Here is a 19,075-nt window from a genome sequence, read left to right as displayed (position 1 = left end):
TTCCTCTACTACGATTGCACATCGCAATTGTTCAAAGCAATATTCCCCGATTCCAACATCGCAAAGAAGTTTGCTTCGGCTAGGACCAAGATTACAAGCATTGTTACAGGAGCTCTTGCTGCATTTTGTCTAAACTTGATGTACAGCCTTTTCTATCTTGGTTGACGCCTCTAATCAGAACGAGGTGATAAAGTTTGGTTTATCACCCTACGGGAGACCCAGACCAACGTGTTTTTGGCCCTGACTAAAGGTAAACCTAGACCTGAGCTGTCGTGCGATCCTTGAAGCACTTTCTAGTAAGCAGGAGTTGCAAGAGCAGATTGTTTCTTGCGAAAACTATGTAATGTGATATGCCACGGCTCGAATAAATACAAAGTATGTACAAAGTCGTATTCAATGCTAATCTAATTTTTCGATTGTCCTTATTTTCAGGACCATGTCTATGGCAACCCTGTGGATAGCAATGTTGTTGCAACCTGCGGATGTCCAGCCGCGCGCAGCCACGAATGAAAATCGTGGGGCCGTCATGCATGCGATTCAAATTTACTTGTAACGGCGGTCAAGCAAGCATGAAATAAAGAAACCACGGTTGAAGTTATTCTTTGCCTGAAACAATCTTTGCAAAATTCTGACGCTCGCAGTAATTAGGATTTGCAATCCATACTTCAGTAGACATAAATATGGCCGGAAACGAATAAACGTTGGTGTACAAATGGTTTATCATGCTTGCATAGATTTTTAAAATCACACTGTTTTATCAGTGACGCCCGTCCAATATCGAACTATGAAAATGTAGTCTGCATAAAGGCGAACATGTAAAAAAAAATCATCATAAACTTGAACGAGGTCGATATGATTCTCCACACGTGTAAAAATACATTCAAAGTATGAACAATGAAACAATAATGTTGTAACATATTATTGAGGCATTAAATGCTTTGCTCTCGACACCGCGACAGCAAGAGGGTTATCATCAGAAACGATGTTTTACGTCTCTGTGGTAGTGAATGACAAAATGTCGAAAGTGAGCAAAATCGTCCGTTCATTGCGACATCATCACGCAAAGTTTGAGTACGTGTCGAAGTTGTGAAAATATCCCAAGACTGCCTCATAGCAAAGTTCATATTCCTCCTGTGAATAACCATGGTTACAATATCTCTACTTCGGCGACAAGAATTATATTGTTGAACCCCGACGATGGTTATATAGGTCTCGAATCTAGATAATGAATGGTTGTGACCTAAATTTGTCCTACAAAGACGCACGCTGTACTGTTATAAATAAAAGTAGCAATAAATTTACTGAAGCAAATCTTAGACGGATCGCCGTCGCTCCCTACCATTAACCGATGCTTTATATTGCTACTGATTATATGATGACCACTGATCTGATACACCAGCGGAAGAAAGAATTATATCGGATAAAAAATTGAGGAGACCTGGCTTCAAAATTATTACATTTAAACCTTTGGGGATAGCATTTCCTCTGGTGCGCGCTACTCATTGGTCGACAGCCTTGGGCATGTAAGGTGTCGCGAATAATTTAGTAGGTTTTAGTAGTGTGTAGCGTAGTGGTAAATTTTGCCAGTCCGACTTCGTAAATGAGAAGCCGAATCCGATCCAGAGACGAATCGTATAATTTCAAATGACCTAAAATCCACAGCAGGCCTGGGCAAAGTGCGGCCCGCGAAGCTATTCTGTGCGGCCCGCGAAAGGTTGCTTGGAATTCAAAATATAAAACTTGCTTCTTGAATGACTAAAACCATAGGCTGTATCAAATTAACAGGAAATTCGTATACTTTGAAGCCTGTTTATTAATATGCCAAGATTACGTGGCCTACGTACCTGGCATACGTGATCCAGATTCAAAATAAAGGCACTGTGGCAAAGTATGAGTAGCAATTGAAGTCACAAGAAATCACTCTTTCCATATAGTTTAGTTCAAACTTTCACTGTTGACGTCGTCACATCACGCATTATAAGGTATGTTTCAATTTGTTACGTGATATGTTTCTAAATCCCAATTCGTAAAACAAGTCAATCAGTGCTCGCGATTACTATATAACTCATCATATCTATCTCCCTTAAAGGATTAACGGGCATGCCAAAAAAAAAATGCCGAAAACTGAAATTCAAAGAATATTTAGGTTTATAATTTAGAGCACTAAATATTCGCATACTGGAGTCAGGGCTAAACCCGTCCTTTCAGTTTTTGCCGAGCATGTCGCCAAGATTAAGGATTTTATTTAAAGTATGTCTTAAGACAAAAACACGAAACACTCGGTCAAGGGAGGGCGAAGTTCAGAAACACTGCAAGCTTCGCTAAACGTGAAGGCTATTTAAGCTGTTGCACACTGCTCGGAAGGCAGCGACCAATAAAATAAGCTTTGTACTGCATACACATTTCAGTGTAGTGGTTCTCGAACTGGGAGACGTGAAAGTATCAGAAGGGTGGCGCAAAGCCGAGTTTATTGAAAAAAATTTCGCGCTCCGCGCGATATACCCCCAGCTTATAGTTTTTGCTCTGTGTATTGTCCGACTTGATATTTCACAATTCTCACATCAACAGCCACAATCGTCCATGCCATCAAACTATCCGTTGGTATTGCTAGCATTCCGGTTGCAGTTTTTTTATGTTTTGTGGTATCGTGATAAGGGGGCGCGACATTGTTCACTATCATAAAGGAAGGCGTGCCTAAAAAAGTTTGAGAACCCCTGTTTTTTAGTCTAAATAGAATAACGTGGATAGGGGTTTAAAGAGAGCTAAAATGTATCATGTTTAACATTGTTTCGAGTCATGATAGCAAATGGATATTTTTTAAATTAAGCGCCACTTTCTCATTACCTGATATCAACACAATCACTGAGCAGCATTTATTAACTATGTAATTTAAAAATAAAATTGAAATACTCTGGAGAATATAGCTAAAAATTTTCACTCGGCCCGCCAACATATTTATTGTTCTCATTTGGCCCGCGAAGGAAAATAATTGCCCACCCCTGATCCATTGGATCGGTGCCTGGGTGGGGTTTTTAGTGAACATGATTATGGCCAGGCAATAATTTACAATATAGTCCCAGATAAATTTTGCGTGATGAGCTATTTCCGTAAAGGTCTCTTTTTACAGTGACGTTTTATTTGGTTCCAACTAGCAATCAGTGTTTTTAAACCTGCATCATTAAGCGTGGTTTTCTAGGTAAGCATCACTCGCCGGATATATTGTAATATTGTAATATATTTATTAACAATGTAATTTGAAAATAAAATTGAAATACTCCGGAGCAGTGCTTTTCAGCCTTTTTGAGCTCCATTCACAGTTCACTTTTGAAAAATAATTTCATTCGCACCAGTCAGCCGAAATTTAGTACACGAAAAGAAAATGAAGAATCTTATCACTTTTGTATTCGAAGAGCTTCTTGGAAGTACAGAGCTTCATTATTTTGCAGTCAGCGTATCGTATTATTGATTAATCATGCACTAAAATCACTGCAGTACAAAAATCACAGATATCGCACTCCCGTTGTTCTCAAAAAGTTCGTTGCATTTTCCGGGGTTATCGTGCAGTGATTTCCTTCGAAGCTTAAAGGGCGAACCCAAAAACAATATTTACTCGCAACAATATCACTTTGCCACGAAATCTACATGTTACGTCATCGCGATGTGAATGTGTTCGCCTTTAGAACGCATAAAATAGTGAAACTGCATTTGAATCGTAGCATCAGTGTTGCGACTAGCACCCTTGGTTCATATTCTGACAACATTCGAAAAGATGCTTCGCGTACTAAGGTATGTTAGCCGATTGGATGGTACGGTGGGCCTTGAAATCAGAAATGCATTGCTATACAAACCCACACATTACGAGTAATTGATGACTGTTATTTATGGATAAGCTTGGGCTTCATTCACTTCTTATCTATGCAGTACACAAATCAACATATCTTTCGATAACAACGTTCGGCATCCTTGTGTTGTCAAAGCCAACACTTGCACCTTCTTGAAAAAGTATTACTTACATAAGATTCATGATCAACACACAGTTATGTCGGCCCGGGTAGCCAACTGCGGGATAATGCCAAGTTATCGTTACTATCCCACATATCCTTATGCATAAAGAGTAATAACATTCAGCAGTCTAGTCTATAGCATTCTAGTCTATGGCAAACGATCAACATTAATAAAATCGGGCTTGATGTGAAGTTTGTACAGTAGGCTTACATTTGACAAATCAAAATTGCTGTCATGCCCGCAATCAATATCACCGCGAATTCGCCTTACCCGACATATCGCCTACCACAGTGGTTCCCAAACTTTTTCATCTCGTGACCCCCTTGGCCGAAATTTTAGCCAAAATTCCTCCCCTTAGGAGAAATCTGCGCGATTATTAAAAAAGGTCATTTTTACCGCGCAGACACCTGTTGACTGAAGAATAAGACGGGCGGTATTGAGTGTTTGTTTCTAGCAGGGCTGTAACAACACTTTGTAGACCTCCAAAAAACAATGGTCTTGGTCCCAATCAAACAAATTCTGGAAGGCTTGATTCAACAGACCCCCGTACTTTCATTTATACATACAATCCACTGTAACATAAATACACGCACACACACATCCTTCGCACAGCGAACTCACTCTGCTATCACGTTATTCGTAGATGTGGTCGTGTTAGTTAACTGCGAACGCAAAACTTCTCCATTTGTGTTTTCGGCTTACCATGCACCAATCGCTAATATAACTGCTGTGGAAAATAAGTATATGCATAAATTAAATGGTCTCGAATTTTTTTTTCTCAAGTTGGCGTATGCATTTCGCCAATAATATTCGTACTTTCATATATAGCAGTGTTAACCAGACTCGAGTCACCATTTTCTGACGACTCGGCTTGTCTCGAGTTATTTTCTCAAAATACGGAAATAACTCGACTCGAGACAATCTGTGTATTGATTCGACTTTGACTCGAGTCATTGTGCATGACTCGAACCAAGCCATATGACTCGAGACTAAGACGGCCAATACCGACATTTCATTGTAATTTCGAAGAACAGTAAAGTGTACACCCTGTTGGAATTTCGTCTATTGGTCCTGGTACTTGAAAATGCGACAAGAAACTGCTCAAAGTCGGGAAAATTAGTATATTATAAATCCAAACCATTCAATATCACCAAACAGAGTTATAAAAAGTGGGTTTAACAAGACTTCAACTGGAAACTGAGCAGTCAACACAATGACTTGGACTCAAGGCATAATACCATGACTCGGACAGGAACCTTTGCTCAGTGACTTGGACTCGGACTTGACTCAATGGTGAATTGAAAATGACTCGACTTGACTCGAGTCAAAACTATGAAAGTGAGATCGACTAGTGACTCTGAGCCACGTGACTTGGTTACGGCCCAGATATATAACATACACACACGTGATCAGATTTCCTGCTGGACCTCATTGAAATTTGGGACACCCATTCCGTTTCGGTAATATTGCACCAAGTTTAACATGTCTTTTTTCGATCGGTAGCTGTTAGTAGTAGGATAAAGCAATTTTGTTGCCCCGCCCCTCAGGCTATTTAGAATGTAAACACTCATAATATAATTAACGTCGGACTGTGGCCGTCCATGCTTCCGAGAAATAAATAACATTCATTATACGTTAGATGATACTTTCCTTAGATATTCTATTATGTGTATTTAGGACTAATATTCTAATATGTGTATTTAGGACTAATGCGACTACTTCGAAAACGCGTACTGAGCTGTTTTTGGGAATATGAATTCTCGCTTATTCTTATGTGAATTTAGAACTTTGTATTTTCGCGGATCAATAATAAATTAATGTTCATTGATTTCGAAAAAAGAGCATAATATATCAGTAATAGCGTTAACGTCACAATCGAATAATACTCATCAACGTTGAACTATTGCCGCGGTTTTATGATGATTACGTTAGATGATTAAATTCCGAAACTTCATAATAAGTTACTTTTTGGATATAAATAACATTCACATTATACATAAATTTCGAAAACTATGATGTCAATAGAATACTATATTTGCCAGATATTCACAGATAACACTCATCAACGTTGAACTAGGCGCGGGGTTTTATGATGATATATCAAAATTCTACACATCATCACTGAATAATTAATTAATATAAAATGCGATTTTGAGCGCAGACAGATCGCGGTTTCGATTGCCGAGGTCTCCGCATTTCATGACCTAATATGAACGCACACTACAACTGAATTCATTCGAATACCTGCAAATTTACTTTGCACGTCGAGTATAAGGATAATTTAAGCAGCACTAAAACGCCAACGGACTTGCCGCAGGCGCAAAATTCTCGGCGTTACAATTAATCAAACTTTTCGCTGCAGGTATGCGCAAACTTTTCGCTGCAGGTATGCGATTCCTAACTCAATAAATAACATTCATTATTAGGGATTCGAACTAACTTCACCAATAAATTTTTTCTAAAATTACTAGTCCACATGAGTCGAGATGTCGTTTTCGATATTGCTTTGTTATGATTTTGATGTTGTTCCATGCCGATTGGGAAGATAGCATACCTAATTTCGTAACTAACTACATAATCCCTAGTAACGTAGTAAGACGCATAACGGAATTTACGCAAAATCGGTATTGCTCTGCGATAATTTTGATCACTATGTTTTGATAATGTACTTGTATTGGAGCAGAATTGTGACCGATGCAGTAATGACTTTAATACTCTGTATTTTAAATTACCCACACCTATGAGTCGAAATGTTCTTAAGTAGGGCTTAACTCATGTTTTCAATATCACCTAAACTCAAGGTTCCAAAATTTCCATGTTGATCAAATACCACAAACTTTGCTTGCTTTCAGAGTTAGTAACAAAGCGCATAACAGAATTCACCCAAAAAGTCGGTACTCCGAAAATTTTGTAAAATAGAGCTGTTTGGTGATGGACTTAAGTTCCAATGAACAAGTGTTCACGTAGGTTCGAATCACACACCCAGTACGTTTTACGAGGATTAACATTTTTAGAAAATACACCATACTAAATTTCGTCAGACATTTCATGATGTAACACCTTTAAAACTAACGCAGTTCTCTACAGACTTTTGCGTAAATCTGTTTTTCGGTAGCGCAGCACGTACCTATACATAGTCAACATTAAAACGGAATTACCATGAAAATAATCGACTCCCCACCTTGAAACTCGGTACGCAGTTGTAAGACATTATGGCAATGTACCATGTCAAATTTTGTCACGCATTTCATGATTAAACTAACGCAGTTCTCTACCGACATTTGCGTGAATCTCTTTTGCGGGAGCGTAGCACATACCTATGCGTAGTCAACTTTAATGACGGAATTACAGATGCGATTAAGTTTCAACACTTTTACAACGATTCTTCTTGCTTCCTATAACATCCCACTCGAAGCCCTCGTTATTAGGCTATGATCTCAGCCTGAGCTATGTCTTGAAGCATACGGGACTCTGCAAATTGTTTCGATTTATTCTGCCCGTTTTAATTTAAGATAAGGAAGCCCCTTTCACTCAATGTATCGATGCCTACAGTACTCTACAAAATTTTCTGATTAATTCTCCCTATGTTAATTTACCATAAGAAAGGCAATTTGACTCCTAAAGTCCGAAATTCTTGTTCGCTTGAGCTAACCCGCAGCGCCTGGAGTGGAATTTTATAGTTCTTGTAAAAGTTGTTTGTACACAATATATGTTTAAGGTAGGTCCTACACATTCATGATTTCGTCCGAGTTTGTATTTTAGTAGTATATACTAATTTACGATACCGCATTTGTAATTTGTGCAAGAGTTGTATGCGCACAATAAATGTTTATCATAAGTCCTACACATTCATGATTTCGTCCTAGTTTGAGTTTTAGAAAATATTCTAGTGCCTAGCTTTCTCCATCGCCAATACCTGATGCTGTCGGATAAGTTTATGAAACTGACACCTCTCATCCAGAGCAATGAAAAAAGTACATTCCAACATTTTATTATCACTAAATTTCTACTACAGTACAGGAAGTGTAGATCTCCAACAAGTGAAAAAGTACGTATTAAAGGTATAGTTTGCCAGATAACTGAAAATAATAAATAAAATTAAAAAATTAAAAAGCGCGAAATATTACATTTTATCCCGGAACGCAACAAGAAAAATCGTATGAGTTTTGTAAAGTAGAAAAAAACGACACTATTCCGATACACTAAAGACTTTTACACTCCGCATTTTGTATAGTATATAATCATTTTACATTGCGGGGTATTCAGTAAACTTTAATCCAGTGATCCTCCGTCTATTTTCAATCACGCTGCTCTTATTAGTCTAGGCTTCGAACCCCACATCCAGAACGTTTTATGGGGATTAATATTTTTAGACTGAAATACTTTTCCAATGTACTAAAGTCTTAAAGTACGGATTTTGTAGAGTAGTTAGAAAACTACCTTTTGAGTCGATAGCGAAGTACATGTTCATTTTGGAGTACTCAAGTATTGGTTTTGACTTGCATGGTAGCAATATACTCAATCAAGTGATTATCTATTTACAGCGCATCTACTTCTATTTCAAAGTTTTCGGTTTTCAGACAAACTATACCTTCAATACTTACTGATTTACTCGTTAGGAAATCATCACTTCTCGCACTTTACTAAAAATTTACTGATACTAAAATGTTAAAATGTACTTTTTTCGATGAGCAGCGCCCTCGATGAGCAGCGCCAGTTTCAACCATATCCTATCATGCATTTTCGCGCTGCAGAATGACTTAACGCAACGAAAAATAGCAAAAATAATTGAGTTTTACATATTACCCTTCAAAGTGAACCTACATGTTGGGTATTATCCAAAACCTCGTAGAATTTTGCTCCGAGCGACAAATCCTTTGAATTAAGGTGGGAGAACCTATTTCCGACTAAGTAAAACGTCAGTATTCTACGTCTATTTCGGCTTAATTCTGAAACTATAACGGATTTGAAGCAGTACAATATCATAAACACTTGAGATTATTTGGTGCATATAGGCAAAAACGTACTTGAGTACTCTGAAGAAGAAAATACTTACTTGTTTAGCCGCTCGGACATCGTCACTTCTTGTACTTTAATAGAAATTTACTGCTGATAAATGAGTAATCGACTTTACCCGATATTCGCGTACTATGAAACTGAAGAATGAATAGACGCGTTTTCAAACTATAGAATGATAGTCTCTACAAAATGTTTTTGATATCAAGATAACTTTTTTACATGAATGGTCACGCATCCTAATATTCAAATAACCCAACACAGAGCTAGTACTCACAGGAATATCGTAGTTCTTGTAACAAAGTTGTGAGTGCACAATATATGTTTAAGGTAAGTCCTACATATTCATGATTTCGTCCGAGTTTGTATTTTAGAAAATATTATACAACAATTTACTTTACTAACGAGAAGTGTCGAGTTATCGAATGATTTTCCCTTCCGTCAAAACAAATAGAATGTGAAACTATATTTCTAACATTTCTAACCCTTTGCACACCAGTGGTAAATCACACAAGCAACAAGTTTCGAGAATCGAGTTATTGAATAACGTGAAAGCGTTTTTCCAGTGTCAAGTCGTTATGTTGATTAAAGCGTATATTTTAAACCCGGAAGTGAGACTTCGAAACTATCGTCAGTTCTCCAAGAGCAAATATCGTGATCTACAAGTGTTAACTTGTTGTATTATGTAGCTGGTAATTGGTGCAGGTAAGCCAAGGGTCGAACCAACTTGTGTTAACTTGCGTTATTTTGTACCTAGTTATTGGTGCGAGTAATCCCGCAACTGCTGCTGTTCAATGGCTTTACCGCGTTCTTACCAAGCACCTTATTAAGGATAGACGGCCCCAAGCAGATGATGTAAGTATGTATGCATGAATGATGGGTCTTATGGTGCTTGATGATAGAAGCTGGTCTTCTATTCTATATTCCGAAATAATCAAGCTGGTGGTTTTACCAGCACCGCGCCACATAGAAACTTTAGTAGAATCACTTATCATAACTCCTCACGTTCACTTAAGCAAATCTAATTTGATACTCGAGTACTGAACCTTAATTTTCCAGCAGTGTGATAAACGCCCTCAGATGGTACTCAACATCGCACAATTCCGCTCGAATACAAGTAAAAGTACAAATTTCAAAGTAAGTAAGTGAGTGAGTAACTGGTTATGTTTGTAGACTATATCTCCACTTCTATCGTTCAGAGATGTTGAGCAGAGAAGTACATGTATTTCTTCAAAGTACTCAAGTGGTTTTTTTGCCTAAATGCACCAACTACTCAAGTGTTTATGATACAGGCCTGTTTCAAATTCAAGACAGTTTCAATATTAAACAAAAATGGACCTTGAATACTAACTTTTACAATTTGAAATTTTATATGCATAAACTAAGAAACGTCACTTTTACAATGGTTCGGTATGATTTCTATATTATTCAACTCTCGTTATTGGACCGCGGTGTGACGCCGAGCTATATCTCGATGCCTAGGCTTCCGCATTTATTTATTTTTTCGATTTATTCTGCCCTATGTAGATTTAACATAAGGAAGGTTATTTCACTCATAAAATTCGGAATACGTATTTGCTTGAGTTAAAGCCATAACGCTTGGAGTGAAATTTTACGTGGTTTTCGTTGATATCCAACTGGGCTAATTTCGAAATGTAAATTGAAAAACTCAAATATCGCATAGTAGGACTTCCCAAATTTTCGGTATATTTTTGTTTTTTTTTCACGGTGATGATAAGTCATTCAGGACAGCGATATGCATTGTAGGAAATAGATGAAACTGGGACAATTCAACAAGACCCCTGAAAAAAGTACATTAAATTTCAACATTTTATTAGCAGGTAATCGAAATACCACAAACTGTGCTAACCTTTGGAGTTGCCAAGTAAAGAAGTACTGTTTGCGATTGTGCATGTTATTTGTTCTTTATTTAATGTTTTTAAGAGGAATCAGTTTTCAATTCAACTGTCCTTTTTCTAGTTCGCTTTATCATTCTAATCGTCTCATTTAATCCTGATTATTTGATTACTGTTCTATCATTCCAATTGTCTGATTTTAATCCTGATTATTTGATTACTGTACTAATTTCCTAATCGCTTGCCTATATATTTTCCTTGTTGCTGTTACATCATCCTCCATACCACCGAGGGATTCTCGTCAGGCAGTCGTCGCGAGTGGAGGTCGATCGAGCTCACATATAGTGTCGGTCTTACGAGACATACGGCAAAGCCATAGAGACAGCTATTAGTTGTTTAGTAGAACCAGGTCTTGCAGGTACCAGTCATACATATACTAATTGTCCATACAATAGAACCAAGTTCGCCCCCCATACCGAGAGTTTTTGAACTCCTCGGGATGGAGGAACAGAGTCAGAATATGGAGGTCGGCCGTTCGCTCAGTAACTTGAAACGTGGATGCGCAGATGATTCGTCCACCGATGTGGAGCCAAAACAAAAGATGCGCTCACAAACAGCATATTCTGAACCCAACGCTCCTGTCTTGAATGTCGTCCTCTCGGGCAATAAACAGCGCCTTCGGAGCCTTAACCCACTATTCATAGACAACTGCATAAAGCAATTGATCGGGGACTACGACAATTTACGACCCCTTGCCTCTGGGGACCTTCTAATTACCTGTAAAAACAAAGAACAAGTTACGAAACTGCTTTCGTGCACATCTTTTTCATCGAGCACAAGAACAGTTGAGCTAAAAGCAGCATTATATGCAGCAATCAATTGCAAATCGAAAGCCATCATCCATGGCGTACCTCTCGATGTTACCAATGACATTCTACTACTTTCTTTCAAACAATACGGCGTCATTACCACGAAACGATTGAAACGCAGGGTTGCAGATAAATATGAACTGTGCGAGACAGTCTTACTTGGCTTTGAAACAGACACCGCCCCCAAAGAAGTGAGGTTATCTTATCTCAACTTCCCTACGTATGAATATCGAGAACCCCCTCGACGATGCTTCAACTGCAATGATTTTGGACACATATCCAAAACATGCAGGCGCTCTATACGCTGTCCTAGATGTGGTAAAGGCCATCAGATAAACGATTGTACGGAAACCCAGAAACGATGCTCTAACTGTGGTCAGGCACATAGCTCTGCCTATGCTGGATGTAGGCGTTACAAGCAAGAGGCTAAAATCCAGGCTTTGCGCTCTAAGCAGAAATTAAATTACAGAGATGCCCGAAGTCTAATAGTAGGGACGAACCGATTCCAGGTCCTCAGTAACACAGACAACGAAAGCCAATCACCGATGAACGCGTCAGATCAACATTCGCATGCATACAGCAATGCTGTGAGAACGCCAATCTCGCGACTTCGACAATCCCCGAATCCACCAAACCAACCGTCTCAGATATCCATACCGATCCACTCAATCCCAGTACCTCCTTTCAACCCTCAACGATCGAACGCACACTGTCTGTCACAAACAAACGTAACTGAGTCACAAACAAACGTAACTGAGCCATTGAACACCATTTCTACCTCTCAAGGGACTGTAGCCTATAGCCCTGTGACACCGAACCATCAAAGACTTATTCCCCCGTCTATTTCACCTCCACCTCCTATATGCGTACAGCCAGATCAGTTGGTTGCTTTGATCACCAAAACTACCGAAAACGCACTTCAAGCAATGACCGAAGGTAACCAGATTAATGTCGCGTCTGTGTTGGCATTCACTGCGGAAACAACATTTGGCGTAGACTTCAAAAATCAACTATTCCGTCAATCCAATGGCAGTCCCCAATAATTCTCTTACAATCCTGCAGTGGAATTGCCGGGGCATATACCGGAAAATACCGGAATTAAAGCGCTATATAGGGAGTTTACCTGATACACCCGAGATCATTTTCATTCAGGAAACGCATCTCACGAGCAAATACACCCCGCGAATAAGGGGATTTACACTGATTCGCAAGGACAAGAATGGCCACGGTGGCGGGGTATGTATCTTCATTAAAAACACTATACCATACGTGGAAATAGCCTTAAACAGCCACAACCCGATAGAAGCTATTGGTATTAAAGTTGCGGGCATATCGTTAATCAACATATACATACCACCTGACAGCCTCGACGCGAATTCAAATCAGCTGCAGGACCTTCTTTCCGAACTTCCAAAGAGAAAGCTCGCTATTATGGGGGATTTTAATGCCCATCACTCCTTTCTTGGGTCAGCGGTTGCCAACACAACTGGAAACCTGCTTGTTGAGATTATGCAAAGTCGTAACCTAATATCACTGAACAATAGTCGGCCCACCAGACTTCACATACAAAACAACTCCTGGTCTCTGTTGGACCTTATGCTAGCAACTACCGACATTGCAACACTGTGCAGTGTAGCCGTGACGTCGGAACTCCTGGATAGCGATCACTGCATCATCTCTAACCACATTGAAAAAAGTATCCAGCCACTCTCTACATTCTACCCGAAATGGAACATGAAAAAGGCCAACTGGGAAAACTACAGAGAATGGTGCGAAATATTCGTAACATCAGACCTCGCGAGCTGTGGAAACCCGGAATCTGCTATCCACAACCTTACTGAGAGTCTATCATTAGCGGCCACAATGTCGATCCCCAAAACGAGGCTCCATACCGGTGTCAGAGTCCCTTGGTGGAACGACATATGCCAAGAAGCAATATCCAAGAAAAAATCGGCATACTGGGCTATGAGGAGATCCCCGAACAGCATGAATATACAGGAATTTAAACGATTACGAAGTATGGCCCGGCGAACGATATTGAGGGAAAAAAGGATTGCGTGGGCGGCATATTGCAATTCGATCAACGTGAAAACAAAATTCAACAATATATGGGGAACTATAAGATCCTTCTCCGGGAGATCCCGATTCCATCCGATTCCTTGTCTTAAAAATGGCTCCGCACATATAACCGACGAAAAAACGAAAGCAGAACTACTCGCAGACCAGTTCGAGAATGTGAGCTCTGATAAAAATCACGATCCAATCTTCCTTGTAAACAAAGCCAAATGTGAATCGAAGTGGAACTTATGCTCCTCTGAAGAATTATCTTGGGCCACTATGGATGCCCCGTTCACGAAGGAAGAACTGATGCGAGCCATGAATAGCAGAAAGTCGTCCTCGCCTGGTCTCGATGACCTCTGCTACGAAATGATAAACCGACTTCCTCCAAAACAACTTGAAATAATCCTGCAAATACTAAACCAATCATGGCAACGCGGGTTGGTCCCAAAATCCTGGCGACATGCGACAATAATTCCCGTATTGAAGGGCGGTAAGCCACAAGACACCCCATCGTCATATCGCCCCATAGCACTCACGAATAGTCTATGCAAAATAATGGAATCGATGGTGGTGACTCGGCTTCAATGGTTCCTCGCAAAACACCAAATCCTCTACGAACATCAGAACGGTTTCCGACCACGCCGGTCTACCCGAGACAATTTACTGTCGCTCCACGATTCCATCGACAAAGCACTAGCGAACCGGTATTCGGTAGTAGCAGTATTTTAGACATGAATAAAGCCTATGACATGGTATGGAAAGAAGGCCTTCTACACAAACTTCGTACCATTGGAATCTCGGGAAGCATGTACAGATGGATCAAATCTTTTCTAACGGATCGGTCATTCCAAGTACGAATTGGCAGCACATTTTCCTCGATCAGGACACCCCAGAATGGGATACCACAAGGTAGTGTGATATCTCCTGTGCTGTTTTCAATCATGATGAATGATTTCCCAAATCATTTACTATCCGAAGTTGAGATTTTTGCTGATGACTGCACTTTTCACGAAGCCTCGTACCAAATCTCTGACGCCGTATCACGACTAGCGCGGTCGCTGGAGAAGATAACGCGCTGGTGTGATAAGTGGGGTTTCCGGGTGTCTCCTTCCAAGTCCACAGTGGTTTGTTTTACACATAGGAGGATCATTCCGAACATAAACCTGAAAATAAAAGACACTAAAATTCCTGTCAAGAAGACTGTCAAGTACCTTGGTATAATGTTTGATTCCAAACTCTCGTATAAAACCCACATGACGAAATTCTCAAAAAGTGCGCCAACCGACTGAGTCTCCTCAGATTGATAGCATGTAAAACCTGGGGAGCAAACAAGCAGACCTTGCTGAAAATATATCGTTGCCAGATACGGAGTATTATTGAATACGGGATCGAAACTTATGCACTCGGGGCTACCAACGCACAAATGAAAAGATTGGAGGTCTTGCAACATTCTGCCCTGCGAATCAGCTGTGGCGCTCTCTGCAGCACCCCTATAATTGCTCTGCAACATTGCTGCAATGAACTTCCCTTATCCCTGAGACGGAAGAAGGTATGCGAGTCGCACAAATGCAGTACCTCTCGTCACCGCATCCCCATCCAGGACGGAAATCGATTACCTGGTCGTGGCAGGAGGTCTTCCCAAGTCGCACAAGTTTCCTTTCATTCAACTCCTTTACAAGCAATCCACTCTTCGACAGTTTTCACATTGGTACCGCAAATGTACTCCCAACACCACCATGGCTCGCATCGCCCATCGCTGTAGATGTGCAGATGACCGAGGTCAACCGGGACCAGACCCTCCCTGCGGTGATTGTATCTAGGGTTAATGAAACTTTAGCAACCTCGTATCTTGAATACACCAATTTTTTTACGGACGGCTTCAAGAGCCGTTCAGGGACTGCATCGGCTTTCTATGTAGCAGATTTAAACGCAATTCAATATTTCCGCATAACAGACATATCATCAGTTATGTCAGCGGAGTTATATGCTATCCTTCGAGCCCTCTATTGGATAGCTTTGTTTCGGCCAGACAAATCCTTGATCATGAGCGACTCCTTATCAGCATTGCGTTGCATCTCCTCGTCAAGTGTCTCTATAAAGACCTTCTACCACTGAAAATTAACCACATGCTCAACACGCTAGCTAGTCAGGGACTTACCATCAAATTCATGTGGATTCCTAGCCACGTTGGAATAGCCGGTAACGAATGTGCCGACAAGCATGCTAGGCATGCGACTGAGAGGACAACAATCGACTCGGTGATACCGGTGACCCCGGCCGAAGCAAAGTCCGCATTGTCCACAGCATACATGGAAGAATGGAGACAAATTTATGCCACCTCGGACTCTGCCCAGCAATACAAGACACTCTTCGAAGCCTCGTCCGTATATCCTCCGTCAGAAAGACGCGAAGTTGACACAATCCTTTTCCGCCTAAGAACCGGTCATTGCCGGTTAAACCGACACCTTCATCGTCTCAACCTACACAGTACGGGACTATGCGACAGCTGTGGCTGCCAAGAAACGTTGTCCCATTTCTTGTTACACTGCCCCCAATACGGGCACTACAGACGTAAACTAATAGAAGAGGCCGCATGCATCCATATTCCGTTCACTATTAAGGACATTTTATCCGAACCATTGCTAGATGCCGAAATCTACGAATTTGTCAGAAAAACCGGGCGCATATTATGAATGTGCCAAATGCTTACATCATCCTAGTCGTACTGTGTATAAAGCGTAAATCGCTACACACAAATATAATTATCTATCTATCTATCTATCCATACCATCGAGCAACGGACGAGCGAGCACTATTACGAATCTCTCTCGATTACGCATCTTCATTCTTCATGTTTGAACCAAAGCCTTGTTCAATTCGTAGTGCTTGGTTGTGTAAGATTGAATACAAGACTGATACGTAAGGTTTGCCTAGTCCACGGTAGCAGATTTTAGTGCAGCAGACAGGATTCGACGCCTGGTAAATCGGCACTCATTAACAACGGAGTGTCGCGTCGAAACAATTCGTAATAATGCTGGTCTGGAATCGATTCGCCATAGTGAGTCTGGAAGCAATTCGCGGTCTCTTCAAGACTCTCTTCGAATCGGGCGCAGATATTTAGTCTATATTCAAGACTCTGCTGCTCATCGAGGATTGGCCGACTCTGCTTATTGGCACCGAATCTGCTATATCTTTTTGTTACATTCAGTTAAAGGATGTCGGAATGATGTCGTTTTCTATTTGAACGGAACGGACGATTGCAACCAATTTCCCAATCTACGTTTACCGTTGCGACAATCAAGATACATTCGTTTTCGTCTTACATCGTTTGGTGAGCAGTCGTTTCGATTGACTGCCATGTTCAGGATCGGTACACAGTTGAATGCTGTCAGCCCCGCCTCCACGATTGCGACGATGATTCATCTTTCCCAACGGCAACGAAGTTTTAGCGACAGTGACAGGATTCTTCTGACATTGATTACCGCCATCAAGCACTTAGGACAAACGTTCGCGTCGGAGCCCATGTTCTATCCTCCGTCATACAACGTTCTCAACGCTTGCAGATCTGCTGGAAGCCACTCTACCATTTTAAGGTGGTTTATTGTCGTCACTTGTAGAGTTGCTGGACGCCTGCGTACGATTGCAGGTGATTTATTAGTATCACTAGTATAGAGTTTGCTGAACGCCTCTCTACAATTTTAAAGTGATTGATTGTCATCACTAGTAGAGTTGCTGAACGCCTGTCTACCATTCAGAAGTGATTTATTGAACGTCGGTATGATCGAAGGTCGTATAGCTTCTAATACGATGGACATTTGTCATTTAACCTCTTGTGTATTGTAACTGTAACAGTCGGGGATTGCATCATCTGTTCGCCCCTTCAGACCAAATTTAGTCGATCTGGGATCGAGTCGCTTATGCTGATGGCTTTAGTCGGCTGATCCACCGAACTATTTTGTATTGACGTTGACTGCATGAATGTGATATAAGTATTACTTGGACCTCTTTGTTTTGCGCTTTTAAAAAACCCATGGTTCTCAGAAGTGACGTGACCCAAAGGAACGTGCCATTTCGAATTGACATTTGTATTGTACAGACGTCGTACCTGTGCGGTTACAGATTTGTGTACGCTTCTGAGTACTAACTCATCCGATCGTTTACATATTGGAGCGATTCTGTTGACTGGGTTCAGTCAAATGGGGGAGTGTTTGCGATTGCGCATGTTATTTGTTCTTTATTTGATGTTTTTAAGAGGAATCAGTTTTCAATTCAACTGTCCTTTTTCTAGTTCGCTTTATCATTCTAATCGTCTCATTTAATCCTGATTATTTGATTACTGTTCTATCATTCCAATTGTCTGATTTTAATCCTGATTATTTGATTACTGTACTAATTTCCTAATCGCTTGCCTATATATTTTCCTTGTTGCTGTTACATCATCCTCCATACCATCGAGCAACGGACGAGCGAGCACTATTACGAATCTCTCTCGATTACGCATCTTCATTCTTCATGTTTGAATCAAAGCCTTGTTCAATTCGGAGTGCTTGGTTGTGTAAGATTGAATACAAGACTGATACGTAAGGTTTGCCTAGTCCACGGTAGCAGATTTTAGTGCAGCAGACAGGATTCGACGCCTGGTAAATCGGCACTCATTAACAACGGAGTGTCGCGTCGAAACAAGTACTCGTACTTTTTCAGAGTATACCAAGTAGGTTTTTTGCCTACATGCACCAAATACTCTCAAGTCCTTATGAGATCGGATTGCTTCAACTTCATGATAGTTATAGTATTAAGCAGAAATATATCTGGAGTACTAACGTTTTACTTACTCGGAAATGACTACTAATATCTTATTTTAAAGGATTCCTCGCTCAACGCGTAATTTTATGAGGTTTTGAATAATATCCAACATATAGGCTCACTTTGAAGGGTACTTCGTAAAACTCAAATGTTACACAGTGAGAGTTCGCAAATTCTCGATGTATTTTTGGTATTTTTATTGCGGTAAGTCATTCTGCGGCGCGATAATGCATCGTACGATATAGATGAAACTGACACCGCTCACCAAGGCCATCGAATAGAAGTACATTTCAACATTTTAGTAGCAGTAAATTCCTAGTAAAGGACAAGAATGATGATTTCCGAGTGAGTTAAAAAGTAAGTATTGAAGGTATAGTTTGCTCGAAAAACCGACAACTCTGAAATAGAAGTAGATGCAGTGTAAATACTTAATCACTTGATTAAGTATAGCGCAAGCAGGCCAAA

At 40.4% G+C, this 19,075-nt stretch overlaps 1 protein-coding gene across 3 annotated transcripts in view; it reads right to left on the bottom strand.

Annotated features, from left to right (window-relative positions):
* Positions 1 to 701: 701 nt before the first annotated feature.
* Positions 702 to 19,075, bottom strand: part of LOC145451583 (uncharacterized) — a 96,927-nt gene continuing 78,553 nt past the window's right edge. For 2 of the 3 annotated variants that reach the window (XM_080329792.1, XM_080329793.1), the window contains one exon: positions 702 to 1,131. In XM_080329792.1, the coding sequence (XP_080185918.1) occupies positions 1,057 to 1,131 (75 nt within the window). In that variant the 3' untranslated portion in view covers positions 702 to 1,056. The remainder of the gene's footprint in view (positions 1,132 to 19,075) is intronic. The other variant, XR_013918955.1, reaches the window with a different exon arrangement.

This window comes from Botryllus schlosseri, chromosome 12 (assembly GCF_051294905.1).
Source record: "Botryllus schlosseri isolate E-star chromosome 12, Bs_hap1, whole genome shotgun sequence".
NCBI classification, from domain to species: domain Eukaryota; kingdom Metazoa; phylum Chordata; class Ascidiacea; order Stolidobranchia; family Styelidae; genus Botryllus; species Botryllus schlosseri.
This window is presented reverse-complemented; position numbering and strand designations above follow the sequence as displayed.